Raw genomic sequence first — 16,599 nt, forward strand, 5'->3', positions numbered from 1 at the left:
GAAAAGGAAGGCTAATCGGTTTGCATTGACTTCTCAGAACATTGTGTCTCAAGCAAAAACGCATAGGTCCTCTGATTGAGAAATTAGTATAAAAAGTTATACGAAATTATGTGCTTGTTTAATTTCCAGCAGCATATATTTTCCCATGGAACCATAGTAGTTAATGGCCTAGTTTTTTGTGTTTCATATGTTTATGTTCTTTTTTTCTGTGATGTTTCATTAGTAAACATGAAGCCTGACACCATCCTTTACAATGTGACTATACTTCCACTAGCGTTTTGCAGGTTGGAATTATTCTTTTTTTTCTGGAATGCAATAAGGTAGAATTTTTAAATCCTGTAATATATAATATCGGCTCTCCTCTATATCTGCATTTACATAATTTAAAATAGAACATCTTATTAAAAACATCAAGATATACACAGATTAGGAAACGGGTAACAACATACAAACACATAAACTAGAAATCATTTTTGTCTGCATACTGATATATACAACTGTGGTACAATAAATTCTTTCAGTCATGCGCTATCTATACAGATCATATTGCTTAAAAGAAGGGGACATTTGGTTAGGGGGCTCGGGGGCCTTGGAGATGAACAACAGAGTTTGGGTCGGGGTCTCAGAGAGGGGGGGGGGGGGAGAGTCAGAACCTGACAGAAACACAAGATAGAACAGCGGAGGGGGGCTTAGTTTTGGAAGGACCATCAACAATTAGAAAAAAGGTGGGCGATAAAACTAGCTAGTATGAAGTCGGGTCAGGGTTTGGGTTTCTGGGGGATGGGGAGGATTGACGCTGGGATGGACCCATATATCACTGAGGTATTTACACATACTGGCTAAAGAGCTCTATGGGACAGGCGCTGAAAGGGGCCCTGCCTATTTCTTGGTGGAGAGCTGAACGTCCACCTCTTCCTCAGGCTTCAGCACGTGCCACTGGGCAATGGGTCTCCTGGGGTTGGCCAGCATATCCGACCAGTGGCGGAACTCCGTGCCTGAGCTGTTGAGGCCCACAAAGACCTTGCCGATGGCATCGTTCTTGCCGATCTTGTCATAGTCCAGAACGGTTACAACAACTTGCACTTTCTGTAAGGGAGAGAGAGAGGGGGGAGGAAAGAGAGAAGGGCCAGGGGAACATTAAACAAACTTCTGAGAGACAGTACTAACTCACATACTGCAATGTTTGTGAAGTCTATTCCATGACAGGAGTTAATCCAAGATCACTTTATAGTTAGAGTACTTCCAAAGAAAGCGGTTATAACTGTAGACTCCCAGACATCCCTCCATGTCTGAAACACAAAACACCTGGAGGGGCTGTCATTTGCAGGAGAGGTTCTGAAAGCCCGACAGGGCTGACGTCTGAGGTGCCTGCTGCCTGAGATGAACCCCAGTCACAAGGAAACAGACTCTTTTCAGCACGAAATAAGACATTTCTAAATGGGAACATACAGGAATGGTAGCCTGAAGAATGACCTCCACCATTTTCTGAAATACCAAAAGCATTGTGAGCACTGTGAGTGGACGTACTATTAATTTTCCAAATGGCCCTGTAGCAAGTCTCAAGGTGGTCTATTCTGTGCCGTGGGGAGATACGCTATTTCAGAGTTACAGTAAGTGCTCATTAGCATTGTCTGTCACTGAGGAGCCTGACCGAATACTGAAGACTAAAACTTAGCCTCAGCATGCATTCACAGTAGTGGGATGGCAGGAGTAACCCATGTGTCAAGCCTTTAGGGGTGGCTGTGGCTCAGGAGGTAGAGCGGTCGTCCAACGACCGCAGGGTCGGCGGTCGTTGGTTGGATCGGGAGCCAGTGGAGGTGCAGGAGGGTGGGAGTGATGTGCTGCCAGGGTTTAGTGCGGGTAAGGACCCTGGCAGCTGAGTTATGAACATATTGCAACCCATCCAGAGATTTGTTGGGAACCCCGAATAGGACCCCGTTGCAATAGTCCAGGCGTGGATGAGTTTCTCTGTGAGAGAGTTGGTGAGTGATGAACGGATTCTGGAGATATTCTTGAGATGGTAGAAAGCAGATTTGGTGACTGACTTGATGTCATATAAGCACAGTCCATTCACCATGCCTGGGTAGGGAATAAGAATTGAAGCACAGAAGAGCTCTGACTGAGTTTCCACTCACCGTCACCGCCAGGCGTGTGTGTGTGTGGACGCTGTTCTGTGAGTTGTGGTTTGGTGGGCTTTTAAAAGGGTAGTACACATTCAAACAAATGTACACAATCTAACAGAGATTGGGGTGAACAATCATTTTAAAGGGAATGACCCCACATTAAGTGGAAGCAGGGAATAGAGGAAGCCACTTCCCCCACTCTTATCTATGTTTAGACTGCCATCGACACAGAGCAGCTACGGTTCGGCTCCAAATTCAATTGAGGTCTTGAGGTGGAACCATACTTGAGGTTTCCGAGCTGTGAAGTATTAATTCAATTACCTTTATATGCCCTGAGTGTTGACACCATTCAGTTATTCCAAGCATTCATTTTGTTTTTAATTTTCTGGCCATAATAGCTTTTTTGACTCTATGTCTTCAATCATGGTCACTTAATGAGAGTGCTATATTGGGTCGTCTATAGGCCTATCCACTAAATCAATCGTAATCATTCTGCGAATAGCTACAGGTATAGCATGTTCTGAGACACAGATTATGCCATTGGCATGTAATTCCTGATGCGTAGAAAATTGCTATTGTATCTCAGTACTCCCTTGAGCATCTGTCTTGTCTAACTGAGAAATTGATACTGAGAATGGCTTTAATTATAATGCAAAATGATGAAAAGGCTACAATTGATTATGAGATAAATTAGTCCGTCGTCACAAAGACTTGTTTCGATGTAGCATACCATATCATGGTATGTGTCATGCAACCCGAGGCTACAATCAAGAACAGTTCATAAAAAATGTAGATTGAGATTACTGAGATGAAGTATCCTTTTTATAGATTAATCAGTTGGTTCATTATAATCAATCAGAGTGGGTTTGTAGTGTGCTTCAGCTACACAGGCAGATGTGTGTGAAGAGAGGTACAGTAGTCAAGTCAAGTTCAATTGACATTGTGGGGTATTGTGCCAAATGACCTGGATTTGTTCGAATGGTACTTCGAAGCTGAAGGACTCGTTGTAGTAAGGGTTGAGGGTGTTCTTCTTGATTGTCGTCTTCTTCTTCTTCAACCTCTTGCCATTCTGCATCAGGTGAATCTTCACATATGGATCTGAGGAGAGAAGAGACGGAGTAAGAAAGAACAGCCAGAAAGAATCAAAGTAAGAAAAAGAGAGAAAAGAGAAAGTAACGTCTACTGTCAGAGTCCACAAGGTCCTTCTCTGACAAACCCTGCTATTTCCTTGACTTGGTTAAATCCACATGAAAATGGACCCTACAGTCTGGTTTTTTGGGGGGGGCATATAAACCATAAAGTATAGTCTGGGTGCTCGGTCCGAGGTTTCTCTCTGCTGCTGAGTGTCTCATGTTTATATCTCTAAATTCACATTTTCTGAAAAGGGTCTCATTTCCATTTCCCTAAATGTCTTCTCAATCTCCTTCAGACAGAGAGGACAGCTATGGCTGTCTCAAACACATACACGCACGCGCACACACACGCACACACACACATACAGCACACACGCACACACACACACACAGCACACACACAGAACACACGCATACACACACACACACAGCACACACACAGAACACACACACACATATACACACACACACACCCTCTCTGGTAATCAGGTCGAGGGTCATTCAGAGATGCTGCAAACCCACCCATCAGTCTCCTGGGTTTCTTATTAGCAATCAAGATGTTGGGCTAGCATCATCTGATTTGTTTGCTCTGGCTGAATGGTTATCACAAGCAGGCGGTAGGAGAATGGAGAGGTGCCGGCGCCTGGTTTGACCCTGGTTGCATATGTTGTGAGAGCTAATGAGCCTTGAACTATTACTGGAAAGATAGTCCACTTTGTTTACGCTGTGTCATCGCTAGAGAGAGGTCTGGCTGGACTCCTTACCATTCAGTAATAGTGGGTGGGGGGTGGGGGTATTTCTTTAAATTCGAATTGAAATAACCTTATTGGCTTGACAGATGAAAAACCTATGTTGCCAAAGTAGTACAGATAATTCTTAACATTGACAAATAATAAGGTCACAATCACAATCCTCTCACTGGACAACTCAGTAAATAAAGACCTATTATAATGATAACAGGTTTGAGTTGTTTATCATGAAAATGTATCATATAATATCTTTATCATATGTTATCATGTTTTGGGTAAACAAAGACAAACAGATACTAGCATTTGAGAAGAATGCATGGTGATTAAACTAAATGACCAATATTGTTACTCTAAAATTGTGAAAACCTACAGCTAAGCACCAGTATGATTTTGGTGAACAACTTCAAATCAGTCTTAATGGTCTGTTACTGATAAAACACTATAGACTCAATCTGGATTTATTGGTAGTCCCCGGATGTTCTATTGTCAAAGCACTTTGAATTGTTCTTGTGTACGAAAGGTGCTATATAAATAATAAAGTTGATTTGATTTGATGTTGGCTGTCTTGGCAGTCTTTATTAGGTTTGTGTACGGTACTGTATGTTCATGGGTAGAAGTGAAAAGGCGATGTACTGTAACTGTCAACATCTGTGGGATTCCTGGCTCTAGTAAAGCTGGCGAGCTGATTGCAAAGTGTCTGGTTCATTCTAGACTGCTTTCTCTTTAGGGAGAAAGAGACTCAGACTAAAGGAAAGAGAAAGAAAGAGAAGCAATGTCATTATGACTTTATTACTCTTCCACCATGACAGAGCCCTGTGATGTTACAGGAGACAGTGGATGTGGTGTGTGTGTGTGTGTGTGTGTGTGTGTGTGTGTGTGTGTGTAAAAAGGAAGAGGACTGAGCAGTATCTGAAATGGACTGAGCAGTATCTAAATGAGAATCTCCAGACATGTCACCTCTTGCTATACCTGGACGCCATTTCTTGTGTAATATTAATTCAATTCACACAGTTGTTCTACAAATATGAAATAAAAGTATTTTGACAGTATGTTTGGCCGAGTGGAAAAGGGAAGATCCCTGCAGAGATCTTACATGAAGTGTCTGATCAGAAGTGCGACCAGTTGCGCTCCAGCAGTCTTGAATCCATGAGAAATCCCAATCAATTGGGAAAAGAAAAACCAAGCGGAGCCATAAAATCCAAAAGTCCACAGGCGTCTCCAGCTGCTTGAGATTCAAACTGACGACTATGGTCGCTGTCTCGCATTGACCCGGCACCACAGCCTCGGCCCGCTCCGGCCCGATACCAGTGCCGAAGAAAAGAACGCGCTCCTCCCCTCAGAGACCGTGCCTGATAACCTATCCCTTCACCAGAAGACCCCGTCCCCCGTCCCCGTCCCCTGTGGTGTCGCGAGGCGCTATCCAGGTCCTCATTATCCCTGCATCTGGGAGACGAGGTGCAGGCTGGGTACCGCTGGGTTTTTGGGAAGATCGCCACAGGTCACATCCTGCTCATTTTTTTCCAATTCCTCCCAGACGACCTTAATCTCTCCTATTTTTTGGATGAGTGGCTCCATCACTGATGTGATTGGCCCGTAGCACCGAGTGCTTCCCTTTGTATGTGTGTGTGTGTGTGCGTGCGTGGGTTTGTGTGTGTGTGTGTGCAGGTGCCCTGGCTCTGAGTTCTAAACCACAGTGTTATGAAGAGAAGCGTTGCCGACAAGGTGTCCACTCTGTAAACAGGAAGTAGCAGGTGTCTCAGGAAGATTGTCAGGTGCAGGTGTTGATGGGATAACGCAGGCGCCTGTCCAGTGTGATCTGTCTGTGCAGCAGCCCCAAACAGACCCTTTCTACATCCATCTGGAACTGATTATGTAGATTTAGACTAGGTAGATCGACACTAGGTAGATCGGCATAGACACATGACAGTAGCTTTTCTAAGACTACAGTGTCCACATCCAAAATCAGTAGACTACCTGATCCAACCGGACTAGTCACACAGGCAGGACATGTGGCGTTCGGGCGCGCCCATGCTGGCGAATCGCTCAATGCTCGAATTGCTCAACGCTACGCGGGATGCGGGCACGAGCGCGCCTCCACGCTAAACGTGTGCATAGACCCGTCTCACCCGCTGTATAGAAGCGTGTGATATGACACGTATGGACTGTGATGTTATGTTGCATCTGACACATTCACCTTCGTACTCTCCAAAGATTTGCAATTCTGTGCTAATCAGAGGTATAAAGGTTAGCTGGTAATTGCTAATTGGTGCTTATTTGGATTGGAATGGCTATTGTAGTCAATCACATTTAATAAGCAAATTATCATCAAGCAGCAAAGCCAGAATGAATGTTTGCTGCCTACTCACTTGAGGAGGGGGGCGGCTGACTGTGTATGTTGAATGAGCATCAACATGGGCAGGTTATATATAGCTCAGCTGTCATCTCAGTTTTCTTCCTGTCCTTTTGGATTTGCCACGGAGGAGGGGCTCCCAGGCCCAGCTGTCATCTCAGTTTGACAGACTAGGATCCAACATGAAACACACACACACGCGCACACACACACGCACGCACAAACACTGATGCTCAGGGACGGTGCGCGTACACACGGGCACGCACGGACGCGTACAAACGCACGCGAAAACCTCAGTAGCGTTATCCCCTAATCCGCACCAAATTGCTTTCTCCTCCCCAGATCTGTTCACCACCATAGTGGCCGTATACCTCATTGCCTTCGACAGCTACTGTGATAGCTTGGTGAACCGAAGCTCTCCTTTTAACCAGTCGGAGTATTCATGAGAAACAGAACAAATAAATTCCCCAGGCAAGAGGTCTGATGATGCAGTGTGTGCGTGTGTATGTGCTGTATGAATGTGTGTGTGTGTGTGTGTGTGCGTGTGTGTGTGTGCTGGGCCGGGGCAGTGTAGGTTCATTACCGACCCAGGCGTGTGTGATACGATAACCTCCCCCACCAAGGTCCATTACATTGCTGTGAGCAGCCTGGCTACCCTCCGTGACGCCGTCAGAGACAGAGAGGGTAACACCGTCAGAGACAGAGAGGGTAACACCGTCAGAGACAGAGAGGGTGACACCGTCAGAGACAGAGAGGGGGACACCGTTAGAGACAGAGAGGGTGACACCGTCAGAGACAGAGAGGGTGACACCGTCAGAGACAGAGAGGGTGACACCGTCAGAGACAGAGAGGGTGACACCGTCAGAGACAGAGAGGGTGACACCGTCAGAGACAGAGAGGGTGACACCGTCAGAGACAGAGAGGGTGACACTGTCAGAGACAGAGAGGGTGACGCTGTCAGAGACAGAGAGGGTGACACCGTCAAAAACAGAGAGGGTGACACCGTCAGAGACAGAGAGGGTGGCACGGCACTGAACTGACAGACAAAGCCCCCATTAGCCTCCTCCACAGTCACAGCCCCACCACAGTGCCTCTCTATCTAATGCACATTATGCAACGTGGTGCCTCTCTATCTAGCGCCCGCCACCATACGGTGAACAGCAGTGGCTCAACTCGCTTTAATGGACGTCGCACATCCTTAATGCACTTAGGAGCACAGGTGAATAGGAGAGTGAGAGGGAGCTCTGTTTGCCAGACTGTTTTTTTGATACAGTTTTAATGTAAGGGGTACTCTTCACGCTGGCCATGCCCCCACGTTACCTCACACACAACCTGCCTGTGAATTGAATAACAGACCATTATCATAATGGTGCGGTAACAGGCCATGACAACCTTTCCATGATGGTGAGTCACACACGTGGGAGTTAGCCCACTGAGTCACACAAGCAACAACGAGTCAGGCTAATACGGGCCGACACCCTGAAGAAACTTTAGCCGATTTTCAGGAGAGGCCTAATCACACTTGACTTTGAGAAGTTATGTCACACTGCGCAGCACAGTGTGACGATGACAATGACCAATTAGCTAAGTGGACAGGCGAGGGGACTCTTCCCCACTGCTAGGTTTTTAGACTGCTAGACAAAAAGCTTATTGTTTTGTGAATCATGATATTCTTCCATCTATTATATTTAGTGTGAATACTGTTTGAATAGGTTCTCTTTAAAACAGCACACATTTTCTTTAGGGCCAATCTAAAGAATTACACGTCTGTTAATGAAAATCCCCATGTGTCGTCTTTGGAGCAATTATCAGACAGGATAAACAAGACAACAGCAGAGAAGACGACCCACCGCAGGCCCTCAGTTACTTGTCCTCCCTTTCGAGCTCTGGCTGTGTCACGATGTGAGACAATCACTACTAATTATTGTGATTATACACACGCATAATATTTCATCCATCCGTCAGAGCTTTGAAGTCAAGGCAGGGTGGCATTCCTCTAACAATGATTTTGTTGAAGTGACAAATTGACGAAATGATTGCAAGCAAATGGTGTCCTAAAAACATTTATTATTGATCCAGAGCGTCAAAAAAAATAATGCTTTGTCTGTCTTTCCACTCATTTTGGGATGTGTACCCAGAGCCTGTGAGATGAACATTGAAAGGAGAACAATGTCTTTCATTGCATTCAATATTTTACTTTAACTTCACTGTTAAGTTTTCTTCAGAAACAGAACCACAAAGGAAGCCATGTGTAGAAAATACACCTTTTATCTTCTATCCAGAGCATGTTTTGTCAATGCAACATGATCAAAGGTCAGAATTGAGAAAATTCAGCCTTAATTATTACTGTGTAGAAATAGTGGTGTGTTTCCATGTGAATTCAGGCTCCAGCATGTTTAGCCTGACTGACTGGACTGTGCCAGTTTGTATAACAGTTCGTATAACAGTTTGTATAACAGTTCGTATAACAGTTTGTATAACGTTTGTTGGGGCTTGCTGGGGGGCAGCATCAAGGCTGGGGGAGACCAACAAACTCAACAGCCTGGTGAGGAAGGCCAGCTCTGTTGCTGGACAACAACTGGACAGTCTGGAGGCAGTGGTGGAGGGGAGGATGAGTTACGAGAGGAAGATCATCCTGGACATCCCCTCTCATCCCGTCTATGATGAGCTGTGGCAGAGGGCGAGCACCTTCAGCCACAGGCTCATCCCTCCCAGGTGCAAAATGGAGCAGTTCAGAAGCTCCTTTGTGCCAGCAGCCATCAGACTGTACCACGCCTGAGACACCCCCCCCCCCCCCTCCCCCTCATTCTCCGTCTCAGAGACTAAGCTAAAGATGGTTGCTATGGATATTGTATGAATAAACATCTGAGTTAACTCTCTGAATTAATTTGAATTTTCACCGTGGGCATACTTAATGTCACACACACGCACGCACGCACACACACAAACCCATGCACGCTGAATGTCAATCCCAGTCATCCTCATGATCTACAGTAGTCCTCCTCTGAGTCTTGAGAGTAACTGCCTGCTTCAAACAGCCTGCCATTCTATTAGCTCGTCAGCTGGACTGACAGCTCCGAACGCGGCCAATCCCATTTTGCAAATGGCCACAGGTGAGAGCTAATGTTGCTGTTGCACCGTAAAAATGGCAGTGCAGGGAGAGGAGGGGGCAGGGGGTGGCCTAATGGCTGCTTGCGTTAGCCTGTCAGCTGAGAATAAGCTCTGGGCTCATGATAGGCGGAGTACTACAGTTAGTGGCTCGGGCTCTGACGGACTCGCTAAGAGCTGTCAGGGATGGGGGGAGGAGGGCCAGGTGCATGGTTGGTAATTGCAGTGGTGGGAGGAGACAGTGGATGTGGTGTGTGTGTGTGTGTGTGTGTGTGTGTGTGTGTGTGTGTGTGTGTGTGTGTGTGTGTGTGTGTGTAAATAGGTGGTGAGGAGGAGAAGGAGGAGGACGAAGAGGAGGGGAGAGAGGAAGTGAAATTAGTCCGGACCCAGCTGTAAGGTGTGTAGATCTGCATGCTGGGTGAGTGAGTGAGTGAGTGAGTGAGTGAGTGAGTGAGTGAGTGAGTGAGTGAGTGAGTGAGTGAGTGAGTGAGTGAGTGGATGGGTGTTTATGTAGGGGTTTGAGTGAGTGAGTGGATGGATGGAAGGGTGTGTATGTAGGAGTTTGATTTCAACTGGCACATGAATGGACAAATCGCCAGGGTGCCGTAACACGTTCGGCTATGGAACTATGGTTCGGCTGTGGCCCTGTGCCCAGGTACCCCACTCTCCCACAGGAAGTAAACAACCATTTGGAAAATGAGATTTCTCCGCTGTCTATGAGGGATGCGGCAATCACAACCTTCCCTGAGCCTCAGAAAAATAAGCCTCTCCGTGAAGAATGTGGGGTTTCAGGTGCAGCATCATGGGAGTGTGTCTGATATCCATCATGGCGTTCTCCGTCCCCGAGGGACTGTTCCACCCCTCTGCTCTCTGATTGATGGAGGGGGGGGGGGGGGGGGGGGGGGGGGGGGCTGTAGACTGGTCGCTGGATGGATTATTGTACAAAAAAACACATGCACACACACACGCACACACACACACACCTACGAGTATACTGAACTGTACTGTATGTGTGAAATCCACCCCTCCACCAACACACGACAATCGACTCATTCTGTTACCATGGCGCCGGGGTACCTAGCAAAGGTGGTGAAAATGTCCTTTACTTATCAAAGCTCGTTCAGTGATCGCTGATGGACCTTCCTCCACCAGAAGGCACAACGTGCGTTCATTAGTGCCCACTATGATCATTAGTCGCACTGTGTTTCTCCCACACAACAGCAGGTCCGCTCGGTGGAGCTCTGCTTCCACCCACTCCCATGATCCCTCGGGAGAACCCAGCTCTGGTCCAGTGCTCTGTTTGCATTCCCCCGCGGGAAACGCCACACAATAGGCTCGTTCTGAGCGAAATATCCATGATATCGCTGTACACCGTTCAAGTGGATGGCTTGGCTGTGATATTTGGCAAGTGGGAAGGATTGCTTTGGAAATACATCAGACATTTCTGATGCGATCTATTTTCTTTGGGCAGGTATAATGGTTGGCAATGATGGGAAAGAGGACGATTGTTTGAGAGAGATAGCGGGGGAATAGAGAAGGGCCAAAATGATTGCCCTTTGAAGATGTGTTTTGGAGGACAAAAGGCGATGCTGTGTGGGTGGAAAGCCAGCGGGGTGTGAAACCACTGTACAGAAAGCTCACAGTGTCCAACTATCGCCTCTTATCCACAGTCCACTCTGACAAAACAAAACAGGGCCTGACTCACCAATGAGACGTCCTTAAGCGAGACCACTAGTACATACAATGAGGGTTTCAAAGACAAAGGCAAGTATGCAGACATGCAAATACACATGGCACGCACGCACACGCACGCACGCACACACATTCCCTTATCCCCCACCCCAAACACACTCCCATACACACGCTTGCGTTGAAATGAAAGGACATCCTCACGATCGGGTGGGTGACCTAGCAGTCAGAGTTGAGAGCAGGTCTAAAGGGTAAAGCTACGCCCCCATCTCCGAACCTGTCACCCAGCCTACCTGACAGGCCTCCCACGTCCATCTTCTTCAGGTTCTTGGCCTCCAGGATGACCACGGTCAGCTTGCCGGCAGTGGGGACATATCGCAGGGAGAAGCAGATGTCACCCAGCTTCTCTTGCTGTCAGAGAAAGAGGTGAAAACAAGGTTCAGGACACTGTAGTTCATTTAAGAAAAAATAACACAGCTTAACCCAATTGAATTTACTTAAAGTCGCACTGAAACGAACTTGAGATCATCTAATTTCCGTAGTTTGACGTATTTCTGACGCAAACAAGCTATGAGGGTGGGACATATGTTTAGAGGAATTTAATTGGAACATTGACAAGTGGACGGGTTTTAAGAACTTTAGACAGATTCGATAGAAGGATAGCGCTGATTGACGGGTGGATGTCGTGAGATTATTGGCCTAAAATCTAAGGTAGCCTACCTGTTGTCGTCATTGCACGTGACCTACCGTTTTCCAGGAAGTAAGAAATTATATACTTTGCTATAAGATTACAACAAAAGTAGAATTTTGGAATTTTTTGGGCATACATCGTTGAATAGGTGAACACTATGACCAATTATGTGAACCAAAATGGGACAGAATGCTTTTTTCATTTCAGTGCGACTTTAAGTCAACGACGCTATAAACTTTGTCAAACTACCATACCCTGGGGTTTTTTACACTTTTTTAATAGGCTACTCTTTAGTTAAATGGAAGAAGGCCTACGTGCGCCGCCTCCTGAAAACATCTCTACATGTTTGGTTTTGTAATGGTTCAGTATTTCAGCAGGGAGGTGGAACATTGCAGGGATTATTAGGTTTGTTGATCGCTAAAGAGCCATTATGAACTACTTCTATCACGCTGCTGTGACACACACGCACATCCAGCGTGGAAACAGACGATGGTAATCACATTTGTGAACGGAACCTGATACATACTTTCAGGCGTTATTACTCATATTAACAAGTGGAGCGGACGAGCACTCAATAACTCTCTCAGGTCTTAGTCGCATCACCGCTGATTGGAAACAGCCATTACCTGTAGCTCTCATAAATCACCAGCGCATAAGTAAAGGCGCCGAATATCGACTTTCCTTTTAGATGTGAGGTCTTTCATCAAATTTCAATCAAGCTCCATTTCCTAAAGTTAAATATCATATGGGGATAATATAATGGGGTTGCTAGACATGTGTACTGTATTTGGGCGCAGTTGATGCAGGTTTCCCAATCTGAACTGCTATCAGGCAGTAGATCCATTCAGCCCCAAACACTGGGCCGCAGTACAAAGCCAGAGTCTAAATAGACTCACTATAATGACTGCGGCTTCAGCTTAATCAACATGAATAGCCTACACACTGCAGGGGAGGGCTGGTCGGAGAGGCTGACGAAGACGGGGATATTAATCACGCTTGTCTGGAGCGACGATCACTCTAATATATTCCATGAATAACTGAAAAAGGCCAACGCACTGGCTTTTGAGTCTGGAGACCCTCCTGTATGCTGAGTGCCACAGGTTTATCTGCAGGGTTGAGAGGTTATTTTCATGTGTGTTTAACACGGCTGCATACCCTCTGTGATGAGCTAGTGTTGTCCTACATTAAAATATACAGTCTTGTTATTCCAGCGTGAATAATATGCAAATTTCAAATCAAGCTTGCAAAACCAATCACCGAAGTGAAATTGTTGTTGCATTTCTTTTAGCTTCGTGACAGCAGGCACTGTAACTTTGTTTCTCAGTGGTGGAAAGTTCCAAGAAAACTGAAGCATAGCCTACTGTTTGTCAATTTTCTGTGATTAACAGAGGATTGGATTCGTGGGAATCTGGTAATTCTAGAGATCTTTCAGCCCATTGCCATGAATGTTAGCAGGCTGACTGTGTCTGACTGTAGCTGTTGTTGGGCTGCTCAGAAAGCGCCCGCATTTGGCATGGCCTTTGTTGGATGTAATCTGCAGGCACTGAAGCAAGGCTAAGTTGTGAAGCGTATTTTAGGAGAGGACACTGAATCAACAGGAGACACGTACTGTAGCAGAGACTTCCTAGACAGACAGATTGCGCTATTGTCACTTAGGCTACAGACACTCACGTATGACAGCCCGGTGTCACATTAAGATCAGTCTCTTCTACCTCACATAATGACCACATTTCAATGTTTGTAATCACTTATCCCGAACTATAGTTTGGTACTCAAGGTGGTGAAAGTGCCAATCTCAAAGATCCTTCACCAATCCTACCCAACTGAGCGTTAGCGATTTAAAGGCATTAACACATCTCTAACCTAACCTGAAATGACCAGGTGCAGCTCTCTAACACGGAGCTAAAGTGCAATGGCTTCAACTTTCAGGAAAAGAAATGCCCTTCGACTCTGTGGCTCTGTGGCATCACACCGATCATCTGACAGTGTAATAATTAACCTTTACATAATCCCAGCGCAATGCTAAAAACAAGGTTCCCCCTGGCAACCAGTGTTAAATGCTATACGCCATGACATTTACCATGAAAATTGAATAGAACAAATGGCAGTCTTGGAAGTCACACTTATTACTGGGAGGGGAAGCATGCAGGTCTGATTATGTGACATTTACCAGAAAGATGGATTACCCCAGCTATAGGCCTCAACCTGCAATTCTATCCCACCAAACGTGTTTCACACACTAATATGATTATTAAGCAATAAAAATGTACCATTAATTTTTTTTCTGCTTGGTTTGTCAGCTGTTTATGATTCTGGTTCCATATGGAGCAACTGAACTTCACGAGTCCGTATCTAAACGCCTGGATTTGCTCATGCAAAAATCCCCATGGGGGGAGTAGCCTATCAGAGTAGCCTATCAGAGTAGCCTATCAGACTAGCCTATCAGACTAGCCTATCAGACTCCTACCTCCTCCTTCTCTGCGCTCTGCAGATCCCTCCACTCCTCGGTCACGTGGCTGAAGTCCACCTTGTTCATGGGGACCTTGACGTCTCCGATGGCGTCGTGCTTAGAGAAGCGGTCGAAGTCGTACACCGTCATCACCAGCGTCTTGCCTCCCAGCTCGACGTAGGGAACCTGGAGAACGGAGTGACACTGAGAACACACCACTTAGCACGACCTGCTGAGGCTCTTTCTATGACGGAGGAAGCCTAGTCTTACATATCACTTGCGATGCGAGAAGTACAGTAGATGGTTCTGGGTTAGAGTAAGAGCTGGGAAAAGTCATTGACACCTAGAATTGGCTGCTTTTATACACAATCAATAGAAAGTCCCTAAATCTATTGATTACTGGTAGTTGCAGTGGCGGAGGTGGGAGTTTAAAATGGCTGCCGGGCTCATAGAGTCACTCCGACAGAGAAGTCCTGCCTGGCGCCGGTAATTGCATGTCAAGGACTGGGGAGAAGGAGACGTGTGTTGGGGGAAGTTCAGAATCTAGAGCATAGCCAATCAATCACATAGCCTTGCTCCACTTTGGCGCTTGATAGACAACCTTATCTGGAAGTGACCCAGGGATGGTGTGTGTGTGTGTGAGTGCATGTGGCTGAGTGAGCGCACGTGAGTGAGTGAGTGAGTGAGTGAGTGAGTGAGTGAGTGCATGTTAGTGCATGTGAGTGAGTGCGTGTGTACAGTACGTATGTGAGAGTGACGACCCAGGGATGGTGTGTGTGCGTGTGAGTGCATGTGGCTGAGTGAGCGCACGTGAGTGAGTGAGTGAGTGAGTGAGTGAGTGAGTGCATGTTAGTGCATGTGAGTGAGTGCGTGTGTACAGTACGTATGTGAGAGTGACGACCCAGGGGTGGTGTGTGTGTGTGTGTGTATGTTTGTGGGGGGTGTGTGTAGGAGAAGCAGGGTAAGATGAGGAAGAGACGAGGTGGGGGACATAGTAACGGGTGGCTGGGACTTTTGATTCCTAATTGCCTCCAATAGAGCCGTTTTTCAGGACGAAACTCATTATGCGCTGGGGACTCGTCACAACGCGGTGACAAGCTGCCTGATTGGCTAGGGGAGCGATAAGGCTCCAAGGTTTGTCCTTGAGGCTATCGCACGGACTCCCTTCTGGCTCCTTCATTTCAATAGTCCATCCTCTTCTGATTAGAGGTTGGCGATGGGATAGTGTTCTTGATTCAACAAGTTTTTTGAATAACAAAATGAAAACAGAGGAAGAGTTGGCAACCAAATACGCTCTTTAATCAGCTGAACTGCAGACAAACACCCGTGTACTTTCATCGCTGTGTGGTTGGCTAAACTTTACTGGACAAGAAACACACCTCCAAGAAGTGTTTGCTTAAATCCAGGCCAAGGCTGGATCGATGCCTGTGTTAATCCCAGTCAGATGTGTGTGTGTGTGTGTGTGTGTGTGTGTGTGTGTGTGTGTGTGTGTGTGTGTGTGTGTGTGTGCGTGTGTGTGTACTGTATGTGAGAGGCAGTCTGTCAAGGGCTTGTTAATGTGCCAGCTGGTCGCTGTCTCCTCACCTTCCCAGAATCCACCATTGCATGCAAATCCGTTTGTCAAAGCAAACCGCAACTACAAACTGCGCTCCCGTAATACGTCGATACCAACACAGACGAGGTCTGAACAGACTGCCGTGACCACGGGTGCCGTACCTTAAAGGTGAACTGCTCATTGAAGGTAGGGTTCAGCGTCTTCCGGTGGACCTTGGTCTCAAACTTCTTCTTCTTGTCGGGTAACAGGTAGACCTTGACGTAGGGGTCAGAGGTGCCGCCCATGTCCATGGCGGGCAGCTCTGCCGCCTGGATGATCCCCACGATCAGCTGGAGGGAGCGAGGGAGGAGAGGAGGAGGGGAGAACGGGGAGACTAGTCAGAACCTCCACAGCCCTACCGACAACAGCACTAAAGCCACGACTGTCATCCCGCCACCATCTTGAGAGAGACCATATATGGCTTTGATCACTCTACTGTCTTAATGGTCACTGGTGTGGAGTACACACTGAACGTGGACCCCTTATGTTTGGTGGACCAACGTGTGAACCAGTTCTTCAGTGTCTCCTTGGAAACAGTTTTAGGCACCGGATTAAGCCTTGGGCTCATGAATAATTGATGGTCCGTCACACTGTAACACTGCACAGTGTTCACGGGGGTGTGTTTAAATACTCAGCGCTCCGCCAGCACTAGAGGTCAGGCCTCGTCAGTCTGGGAGTGAGAGTCGGGGCTACAGTAGTGTCTCTCTCTCTCT

General features: G+C 46.7%; 1 protein-coding gene across 1 annotated transcript in view; it reads right to left on the reverse strand.

Annotated features, from left to right (window-relative positions):
* Positions 1-879: 879 nt before the first annotated feature.
* The window catches only part of syt1a (synaptotagmin Ia), a gene marked incomplete at both ends in the record, with an annotated part of 33,612 nt that continues 17,892 nt past the window's right edge, over positions 880-16,599 (reverse strand). Inside the window, 5 exons of the mRNA XM_084448168.1 lie at positions 880-1,086; positions 3,088-3,221; positions 11,446-11,563; positions 14,311-14,478; positions 16,009-16,176. Coding sequence (XP_084304294.1) covers positions 880-1,086; positions 3,088-3,221; positions 11,446-11,563; positions 14,311-14,478; positions 16,009-16,176 — 795 coding nt within the window. The remainder of the gene's footprint in view (positions 1,087-3,087; positions 3,222-11,445; positions 11,564-14,310; positions 14,479-16,008; positions 16,177-16,599) is intronic.

This window comes from Borostomias antarcticus, assembly GCF_949987555.1.
Source record: "Borostomias antarcticus genome assembly, chromosome: 13".
NCBI classification, from domain to species: domain Eukaryota; kingdom Metazoa; phylum Chordata; class Actinopteri; order Stomiiformes; family Stomiidae; genus Borostomias; species Borostomias antarcticus.